This window comes from Ambystoma mexicanum, chromosome 2p (genome assembly GCF_040938575.1).
Source record: "Ambystoma mexicanum isolate Mex_15411 chromosome 2p, UKY_AmexF1_1, whole genome shotgun sequence".
NCBI classification, from domain to species: Eukaryota; Metazoa; Chordata; class Amphibia; order Caudata; family Ambystomatidae; genus Ambystoma; species Ambystoma mexicanum.
This window is the reverse complement of record NC_090923.1, coordinates 1,415,203,926-1,415,214,960: the sequence shown is the minus strand read 5'-3', so window position 1 is coordinate 1,415,214,960 and position 11,035 is coordinate 1,415,203,926. Positions and strand designations below refer to the sequence as shown.

Below are 11,035 nucleotides of genomic sequence, written 5' to 3'. Positions count from 1 at the left end.
CTCCTTAAACAATCCTGTTGTTGGTTTAATTCCCCTCATTTATCAGATATTCCCTCCTGGCTTAAACTGGAGAAAAACGTGGTTTATCCTTATGATCCAGCGGATCTCATTTATCTCTTTAATCACACCTCCATGGTTCTGTCTGACCCTATTAAAGCCTCTGTGGCTACCCGCAAGGTCTTTCTTTTTCCACACAATAAAAAGCCTAATAATAACCTATCCCCCCTGCTTTGGCATAACAAAAACATTGTCATTAATAATAGAATATTGAACCAGAAATCTTGGTTAAAAAAGGCATTAGATTTATACAACAAATCATTAATGACCCTGATATTCTTCCTTTTCAGCAGTTGAGACACTCATATTCTATGCCTAATATTGAACTTAATTTTTACAATAAGCTTATCAACTCCTGTTTAGATGCTCATCAACATTTTTCTAATAACATCCTATCTCCAGATGTTCTTAGGCTGTGGCAACTAACCACCTGATCCGACCTCAAGGAATCAAAATTCTATAATGCCCTTAATACGAAATCTGTTGTTCAACCAGTGCTTTTATGATGGGAAACGGACTTTGGAGTAACACTCGATGATTGTATTTGGTCTTTGATATTCTCCAAAATCAGAAATATCTCAACAGCAGCCAACATCACACAGCACTTTCTTTTTTTCATTCATGGGGCATTTATTACCCCTGTCAAACTTTCCAAATCTAAAAACGGTTAAGCAACAGTTGTTGGACCTGTGATTATGCCCCGGATTCCTATGAACATATGTTTTTTATCTGTCCTTTTGTTTTTGCGTTCTGGCAAAATTTTGGGAAATTCCTTAAACGTATATTTTTTATCAATGTTCCATTATCTTTTTTAAATATTGTCTTAGGCAGCCTCGCTTTCGAAGGCCGAAATGAGTTTGTTTCAGAGAAACTATATGATCTATTCATAACTATTGCTTTAAAACGTATACCGGCAAATTGGAAACACTCACATGCATTGTGTATTAGAGGTTGGTGGAACAATATTTGTAATATACAAAATCTGGAACATGGCTAATTCACAAAATTCTATTCAAAGGCATAATACAAAATGGTCATTTTTTATCCACTATTTGAACTATTTCAATGTCACATCACATGGCACATAAAAATGTGTCTCCTATTTTAATTGTATCTGCCATTTTCATTAATTTCAATTGTTTTATTTCCTAAAACATTAAGAAATCTTTATTTGTACTTAATTTCCCCCTCCCCTTCTCCCGTTCCCATCCTCTGATCCTCCGTTTGTCTCCCTTGTCTGTCGTCCCCCCTTGTCAGTCTTTCTTTTTTTTTGTTAATAATCTGCAGTTCTAACAATGCAAACCTCATTGAATATGATTTATGCCTTTATTCTGTTTCAAGTGAGTTTATAATAATTCATTTATATCAGTTCTTATCATTACCCACTGTTAGTTGCTGATTTTAGGCTAAAATCACCTTGAATCTGATTTGATCTTTGCATTGTTGTATTGTTATCTTTTAATCTAATTTCAATAAATATTATTAAACAAAAAATAAAGGAAATGGTATTATAGACCATAATATGATACAATAACACAAATTACAAAAAGGGTAAAGAACATGGTTTACCCAAAGACAAATTTCTGAACAAATGAACATGCATACATAGATACTACTCCATCTGAATTATGAGTTGATACAGGATATACTTTACATTGGTTCATCAATAATCAATAATGATGCTTGAAAATTACATACATGGTATAGTTGAAATTACCCTGCATGTTAGAACGCGATCAATCAATAATCATGCATGAGAAACTGCTGTTGTTATTTCAGTGCAAATGATCTATTGAGCGCATGCTTTAAGAGCAGACGTTCTATGTTAATCAGACATTGAGTGAATATTTAATTTGTTACTTATAGTTTGAATCAGAGAATTCTGAGGTAAGCATTCAAGCCTCGTGTCTAGGTTACTGATGCTTTCAAACGAGAGCTTCTGCTTTGAGAGCTGGGATTCTAGGTAGGTCCTGCCTTGCAGGCAGCCATTTTGTGTTTCACATTGTCTTGTTGCAGTCATTCTGGCACATGGTCGAGGTTGCTCTTGATTTGAAGGCTGATATTCTTTATAATTGATCCTAATCCGGTCCTGACTTGAGGAAAGAAAACACCCCAATCATGGGCTCCTGCTCCGTCTTCACATCCTCACACTTTTGTTGCTGTTGTTTTTTTCTCTCCTGTGGAAAGCAAAAACAATGACAATGATAATGCTTCTGCTGACAGTACTAGCAAGCTTCACTGCCCTCATGTTTGGTAGAAAACCGACATAATGCATAAGGCATGGCTCAACTCACTATTGTATGATGGCCTACACACCTCTTTCAGAAACTTGAAAAACTCCCAAGGACTTTGTATTTTCCATCCACCTACACTTCTAATGCTCCTGAACTCCGCCTGCTCCAGAAATGTCGCCCAATGACATTCCAAATGCACCGGAAAAGTACTTGGGCAGAACCCCCACCCATATGTTGCGCATAGCTTCTCCACTTGGAAGTCAAACCTTTACACAAATATTTTCATTTTCGTTTCTAAACCGAAACTATAGCTAAGAGAGACATAACGGGGCTGATTCATGGAATTTGTGCGCCGAAAAACGGGGATTTGTGCGCCATTCTGCCTGCAAATCCCTGTTTAACACATGGGGATTTGCGGGCAGAATGGCGCACAAATCCCCGTTTTTCGGCGCACAAATTCCATGAATCAGCCCCAACATGTGGGGGCTGGGCAGGGAGAGCACACAGCTCATTGGTGTAGTTTGGTTATTCACCCACCCAGTGACTGTCTATAATCATGGTAATCCCTATGGCTTTTCCCACCCACTACCTGCCCCTCCCCTCACAAAACACCCTCGCCCCTGGGATCTCGCAGAGTAACATACAACTTTGGTCTGCCTGTGTTATTTCTAAGCAGTCTGCTAAGGGTTAATGCCTTAATTGCAGCTGTAAATTAACTACTGATGTAATAAAAATGTCTTAACCAAATGGGCCTTCATCCATTTGGTTTATCTGGTCCTTGCACTGAAGTCCTGTTAAAACAAGCCAACACTTTTGGCTTGTTTATAGATATTAGTTAGGCATTCGCTGGGCACTGCCATTATACCTCTAAGTTATCGCACCTTTTGCCAGCCGTGGGCATCTTATGGCCAGGTAGTACCATTAAGACAGTGGTGGTCATTACGAGTATGGCGGACCGGGAACTACGGTACCGGTAAGCATGCCAGTACCGTAGTTCCCGGACCGCCGTACTATGAGTTGTGCTCGCGTGTGCCTTTCTCAATGGGAATGGGGACTGACACTTACCGGCACCCGGCAATGGAGGAATTACCGGGTCCGGCAAGGTCGGAATACCGGCACCCGGCAATGGAGGAATTACCGGGTCCGGCAAGGTCTAAATACCCCGGAAATTCCCCACTGCCGGGTGCCGGTATTTTCACGAGTTTGGCGGCAGCCGTGCCGGTAACGCCAAACTCGTAATGAGGCCCAGTGCCTTGGAAATGCCCATCCAATGCCTATAAAAAAAACAAAACTGTTTGTTTGAGATAAATTGGTACTGGCTTCACCTGGACTATCACAGGTGTTCGAGGTTTTCTTTGGAGATTCTCAGTTTTACGCTGACCCAGTGATGATTGCTTGGTACTTTTCAAAGTTTTGTTGCCTTGTTGTTTCTAGTTGATTTTAGGGCGGAAGACTCATTTGTTCTCAAACTAAACACGTGGTTAGGCAAGGTACTTTATTTGTGTCAATTGTGACTTCATGATCTTAGGAATGTTGTTATTTTTGATAAAGAAGTTATATGAAAGGATGGACTACATTTGCTTATGTATTGATCATTTTGTTAAACGTATTATCAAAACAATGAATTTGTAAAGAAAAAAGAAATTATATTTTCAGAAAGATTTAAATATTGTTACCAGGTCACAATTAATAAATAAATAAATAAAATATATAGCCACTGATCGCAATATTACTATTTGACCAATTGACTGTTATTGTTTTCCTAACATTTCATTTTTGAAAACTCAAGGGCGCCAACTACCAATTCTAGCAAAATGTAAAGGCATATTTAGTATGCGTCAGTAGTTCGATATACAGTTAATAGCAGGTGCTGGAAAGCTACTCTTCTGCTAACACGGAATAACATTCTGGCCTAATTTGTTAGGGCAGAGATCTGCAACCTTTGACTCTCTTGATGTTTTGGACTAAAGCTCTCAGCAACCCTAGCCAGTATGGTCAATGGTGGGGGATCATGGGAGTTGTAGTCCACAACATCTGATGACGAACAGGTTGCAGACCCTGATGTTGGGGCAAAGCGCAAGACATATCTTCCTTCACCCTTCCCTCCTCTAGAGACTGGACTATCTGTAATGCCTTGTGATGGATGAAATAAAAATATGTAATGTTTTCATATTTTTGGGGTGGTCCGGACTGTCACTCATTAGCAGGATAAACAAAATGCAACTCACCGTGGTATGGCTTCGTAAAGGTATGCAGTCCCAAAACTTGTCCAGGGTTTGGGGGTTCACATCATCATCATATTTAAAGCAAGCGACACACACCTGCCACCGCTGGAACAGGAAGGACAAAGAGCAAATCACTGTAAACATTAGGCACATCTGTCCGACACTTGTAACCACAATACATTGCTCACCATCGCGGCATGCCTCCACTCGCCACATGTGCCCAGTGGGGCATTTTCTGGGCCGAGACAAGCCACCTTGCATGTGGTGGAACCAAAGTCAATGCATTTAAGATCCAGTAAGTACTGACTGATTCAGGGGGTGCAACATTTTAAAATCTGCGAACAGTCCATGATGAACCCTCTGATTAAATATAGAATATTGGACCCCTCAACTGCTCAATGTAAGAATATCAAAAGCCAGAGAGGAGTTTGTTCCAATATAAAGCACAAGGCTGCAGGCCATAGTGCATAATGCAGGCACAGAACTTCAAATATCCTTATTATGTATCTTTTGGGAGTATGTCATCTGTTATAATACCAAACAAAAAGTAAATTAATTGTGATTATCCAAAACAGCAATGTAGTGGGAATGTATTTCTTTGCAAGGTTTATATAAACTAGCTTCCCCTAGTGTCCTTGCCCTGGCCTTAGTGTGGTACAAGGTTGGGCCTTGGGGTGGAAATGGACTCAGGTCACAGACGGACCATGAGGCAGCAAAGCGGCCTCAGGGAGGCCATTGGGTTGGGGGTGGCTATGGGCCTCAGAGCGGGGATGGGCCTTGGAGTGTAGATGAGCCATGGGCAGCAGTGGCTTTTGTAACAGGGTTGGGCCTCAGTATGAAGCTGATGGCAGGTTGGGTTGTCAGCTGGGTTGGGCCATTGGAACAGAGGGGTGATTGGAGGCGATGTACCTTGGGCGAGGAGCAAGAGGGATCCTTGGGTAAAATGCAGGGTTACGAACAAAGTTTGGTAAGGTTAACTCTGACTGTGGAGTGCAGTGACACTGTATCTCTCATGATGTCAGAACTAGATCATTATTTATTTGCATTTGTATAATGCGCCACACGCCCGTAGGCCTCGGGGTGCACACAGGGTTATTCTGACATTAAAATGATGTCTACAATATTAGACTGCAACAGAAGCAGCAGTATAGTCAAAGGTCGCATTGTACTTACTTTGCATGGGAGAAAGAAAAAAAAACCTTTTCTTCTGTACTTTTTGTTTCTATTCTTGAAAATTAAATATGGCATGTATCTGACCTGGACCAATTAGAACATTCACGGCAAGATAACGAAGTTCCGTGAAAGTTTTGCATGTCCAAAATCATTGCTATTTCAATAGAAGTAGAAAAATCACACTTTCCAACTCTGTATATCAAAATTGTACAGACGCAATACATGCTTTAGAGAATATTGAATAATAAATATACTACAAATCAAATAAAACTTCTGCAGCCTCCAACATACACACACAAACATATATAGATGTTTAGATTTTTATAATGAACACAAAATATGATTGTAAACTTCACTTCTATAAGTTGTCATCATGAATTCTTCTAAAGCTCATCCATTTACATACTTTGAGCTCCTCTTGACCGAATTCTCCGCCCTTTCAATTTATGCGCGGCTTCCTCAGGTACCTTTGGCTACTTTTTAGTTTGATAACCAAATTGTATTGCAGTTCCCACAGTCTTTATATCACAATTCCTAAATAACGGTAATACCAACATTTTCTAGGAGCTTTGTAGGCAGGGCAGAAAGTAATAAAATATATAATATCTTCTTTTAAGGGTTCACAATACGTGCAACAATCACTATCAGTTTCCTCCATTTAGATGTAAATGCTATTAGTAAAATTCCTAATCTAATTTTCAAGAACTTTAATTGAACTAACCAAGGTTCTATATATTTCAAATAATGAAGGATAATGACTGCTCCCACATTAAATAATGAAACATTAGACTACCAATAAGCCTAGGTGGAAAAATGCATGAAAAATACCTTTCTTCAAAAGCAGAAATGAATGTTTCTCATGAGAACAAAGGATACTGATCAGAGTGTTGCCATAGTTCCACTAGGTTTATGCCACATGCCAACTCTTTAATATATGTGGATCAGGGAACTTTGTTTTCCCCTACAATAGCCAATACCTCTTCTAGTGCTCTACGGTACATGACCAAAGTATTGGTCTGCCATATTCTTAACCAATGCAATATGGCTTCTTCATTTCAAAGCCAACACCTTTCAAATCAAACTCTGTTTATAAGTGTTCACTTGGGTAAGTGCATGGTAGGGCAAGCAAAGATTTCTGGGGTGCATTTTCACTATTCACCTGATCAGTAATCTTTGCAAAACCCCATGTTTCTGCCCGCTAAGTACCAGCTGCAATGGCTTTAGCATGGTACATTTCTGCAGCGGGCGCAATGTCTCTGCCCCCCATCTCAAGTAAAATTCTTTACAACTCCTGTGTGCCTTGCGAGCTTGATTGACCTCTTTTTTATTTGAGCATCCCACTTATATTATATATGATATTGTATCCAGTTTTCCCTACAGGAAAATGCAATATACAAGTATTGACAGCTCAGCTGAAAGAAGCCCATTTAAAAGCACACCTGGATACAAAATATAACGTTTCCCTCTGCCGAGGTAGAGAACACAAACAGAAGAACCAGAGAATTGGATAAAGCATTGTGCTCTCTGTCTGAGCAACGTGGCGGGAGATGCAATGGTTCTATCTTTACCTTCAAATCTCTTAATAAAGGAAACAAATATAAGAGACACTTCCCCAGGCATATAGGAGGGTTTACACATGAAAGATAAAACATGCCGGAATTACCAGGGAGCACAGGGATTAACGGGCAGTCCCAGGGGAGGTGGATCAGAATACACATAATAGCAGAGGCCAATAGAAAATCCAAAATGGCGGATGGCTTTTATGTAGCGTTGGGCCAGCCCCCTGAACACCTATCTGACCTGTCCCCTTGAAACCCACCCCAAAGGAGTAGCGGACAACACATAAAAAATCAACTAGCCTATCCAACTGGTGCCACCAACAGGGTCGGTGGAGAGTGATATGTTAGGTTATTTATAACACTCTTAATACCCAGAGGACCCGGGGATCGAACCTGTGTTTCTCCGTGTCGTCTTGCTTCCAAGGCAAGGACCTTGCCCCAGAGCTATCCTCCCACGGACAAGCACCGCAAGGAGAAAGCCCTGATGGTAAGAAAGGAAAAGCATGGGAAAGCTCAGTGGAATGGGATTTTGTAGAGAGAAAGCCAATGAAAGGGGTGGTACCAGCTTTGGGGTGGAAACAAAGGACACAAAGGGGGTATCATGTGGGAAGTATTCAAACAGTGAAGCAGGAGAAGGGTACCAGATTGGTGCGGGGGAGGAGGGGTACCAATTGCGCAGTAGAGGAGGATATGGAACAACAGAGAGCTTTGGAGGATCCTGAGAAGGTAGAGAGATTGCCTGGGAGCAAAGTGAAAAGGGCACCAGCTTGGTGAGGGAAACAATAGGTACCACCTGGGAAGAGAATGAGCGGAGAGAACAGAAGAAAGACCTGAACCAGCTAGGGGGAAAAGAGATGGTTGCTTGAAAGAGGGAGAACAAAGCAGAACATATGAGAGGGGGACAGCATCATACCCGTAGGGAAAAGGAGAGGGACCTAGAGATCAGGACAGTGAGGTTCCTGAGGACCACGTTGGCCCAGGAAAAACCATATTAGTGGGAAGAGGCTTGAGACAGCAATGCTACACCAGGGGCAGGAAGGAGAAACTAACAAAAGGAATGGAAGAATCATACCCCTAGGAAAGAATACAGGGGGAAGAAGAGGGTAGTTAAGAGTAGGGTTCTGCTTCTCCATCTCACCCCATCAGGGCCAGCAAGACCTCCCAGCGAGCGAGACTCTGAAACAAAGGCAGGGAAAGAGCTCGATAAGGCAAAGGTCTGGAAGGCCACACAAACACCTGTTTGCCAGAGGGCCATAGAACTGCGACAGAGGACTATTTGCTTACAATAGAAGAGCCCAAGGGGAAAACCACCCACCTTATGAGTGCAAGAGGAGGAGAGAAGACATCTTCCTCCAGAGACTTGATGCAAGATGCATGTGTTTGAACCCAGGGAACACTTTTGAACTTTGAACATTTGTTGCCACATATTTCGATTTGCATTGATCTTTGGAACCTGAACATTTGCATGAGGATTTCCTTTGGTGAAAGAGGGGCAATCCCTGTCTCTTGTGACCCTTTGTTAGATCCCATTGCCATCGACCCTCACTTAGACATGCTTGGCCATCCTCATCACTGTGGCCTCGACCCTCTGTGGCAAATCATTGTCTTACTGCTAGCATTTCTTTTGGAAAGTATCCTCGCACTTTATGGGCCCTTGAGCATTCATGTACATTTCAATGTTCAATGTGTATTTAACATTAGTACAGTGAAAGAATCTGAATGTAAGATTTGAACAAAAAAGGCTCGCAGAAGAATTCTTTGATCGTGCATTTTGAGGGAACAGGGGCGGCTCATCCATAATGGCCGATGGGTTGTCGACCCACCAGTTTTGGACGAGCAGCCAAGCCAGTCCAATGAAAACGCTAAGAACTCCCTCAGCTGCAACAAGCAGCTGAGGGGGCACTCCTGGGCTGGCTTGAACTGCCACAGGGAAATGGGGTTTCCCTTTGACAGTTCGTACCCCATAGCACACATCCAATGGTCAATTAAGTCCTTGGGTGTTTTGCTTTCCCAGCCTTACATGGCCCATTGCAGAGACAAGCTGGGGTACCACAGCTCTAAATATGCGTAGCAGGCGTTCTGCACCTCCCCACACATTTAGAACTGCTGGGGCGTACTCTAGGGGCGCTCCAGCTCCTGTGCGCATGTGTAAGAATACAGGAAGCTCTCCTTGCTTCCTGGTTTCTGTTCATGTTGCCCAGGATCTGGAGAACCATTGTAGGATCCTGCCCTGCTGATGGCAGCAGAGCGGATTACCAACAAGGCCGAAACCGGTCTGGGGTTGCTTGTGTTTCCATCCAGACAGGAAGTGGCCTAGCAGTTTGGGCAGGGTTGCTCTCGTTGGTGGCAGTACCTGAGTGATTTGCATATGCCTGGACCCCTTTTACAATGGCGCAGGCGGGCTAAAAACAGTTGTGTGGAGGGTTGCCCAGAGCAATGGCTGTGGTTCTGATTGATTCAAAACCTTCCACCCATCACTTTTCTGGCAGAGCGGATTCTGGGCCATGTCTGCAGGTATCACGGCATAGTTACAGACAATGGCAAATACAATCTTAGAATATAGTAAGGTAATAACAGAGATAATACAGTAATATTTTTCTAGCGGTAATATACAATGGCATGTGGGTTAGGTTCTGTATTCATGTCAGAATTGATCTAAAAGCCAGGTTTTTAGCGACTTTTTAAATGATGGGTAGGACCTTTCCATCTTGCTATTAGTGGGAAGGGTATTCCAGTACCTGGGGGCGAGTACGTTGAAACAAATACCGACTGCTTTTTCTCTTTTGTATCATGGGATGTCAAGATTATCGTTGTTATTCGATCTGAGGAGTCTGGTGTGATGTTTCTTCTTGACTGTGTTAAGGAGATATTTTGGTGCTTTGTTGGTGATACATTTATGTGTGATGCTGAGGATTTTGAACAATATTCTTGCTTGAATGGGGAGCCAGTGGTTGGATCTTCTGATATTCGAGATGTGGTCCGATTTTGTTTATGCCTAGTGCAGCTCGAAGGGCTTTGTTCTGCATAAATTGGATTTTGGCTAGATTAGTGTTAGATGTGCCTAGGTAGAGATCGTTACAATAGTCAAGCTTCGAGAGTATGAGTGCTCTAGCTAATGTTGCACAGTTTCTGGCGGAGAGGAATTTGCAGCTGAGTGAGATGAGTTTGACTGTGTAGGAGGTGGAAGAGGCTAGTGAGTTGATTTGTTTGGTCATGGTTAAAGTGGCGTCTAGGTATTTGCCGAGTGTCTTCACTGTTTGAGTACCGGGATTGTGGTGCCATCATTGATGAAAGATGCATAATCATGCTGTAGGGAGGCGATATTAGATGCAGAGCCCAGTATAAGTAACTCTGTTTTGTCATCATTGAGACAAAGGCTATTGTTAGCCATCCAGTTTTGGATTAGTGAGTAGATTTTATTTATGAGGAGTGTGTCCTGCTCATGAATCCCTGTTAGAGGGATCAGGATCTGCGTGTCATCTGCGAAGTTGGTGTAGATGACCCCCATTGCGTCCAGTGCTGCAAAAAGTAGCTTGGTGTAGGCATTGTACAGTGTGGGGGATAGACAGGAGCCTTGTGGTACGCCTAACGGGACTGGTATGGGATCGGCTGCTTCTTTGCATATGGCCTCTCTTGAGGTCCTATCTGCAAGAAAGGATTAGATCCAATTTGTGGCATTGTTTGACATGTTGAAGTTATTGGCTAAGGTGCCACAAAGTTTGTCGTGGTCGTCCAAATCAAAGGCCGCTGATAGATCTAGTAGCATGAGTAGGCAAAGTTTACCTGC

The 11,035-nt window shown here is 42.3% G+C and overlaps 1 protein-coding gene across 1 annotated transcript in view; it reads right to left on the bottom strand.

The window, feature by feature from the left end:
* Window positions 1-575: 575 nt before the first annotated feature.
* The window catches only part of LOC138566063 (retinoic acid receptor responder protein 2-like), a 94,674-nt gene continuing 84,214 nt past the window's right edge, over window positions 576-11,035 (bottom strand). The window contains exons 3-4 of the mRNA XM_069643097.1: window positions 4,520-4,621; window positions 576-2,234 (exon numbers count right to left, since the gene is read on the bottom strand). Coding sequence (XP_069499198.1) covers window positions 2,136-2,234; window positions 4,520-4,621 — 201 coding nt within the window. The 3' untranslated portion in view covers window positions 576-2,135. The remainder of the gene's footprint in view (window positions 2,235-4,519; window positions 4,622-11,035) is intronic.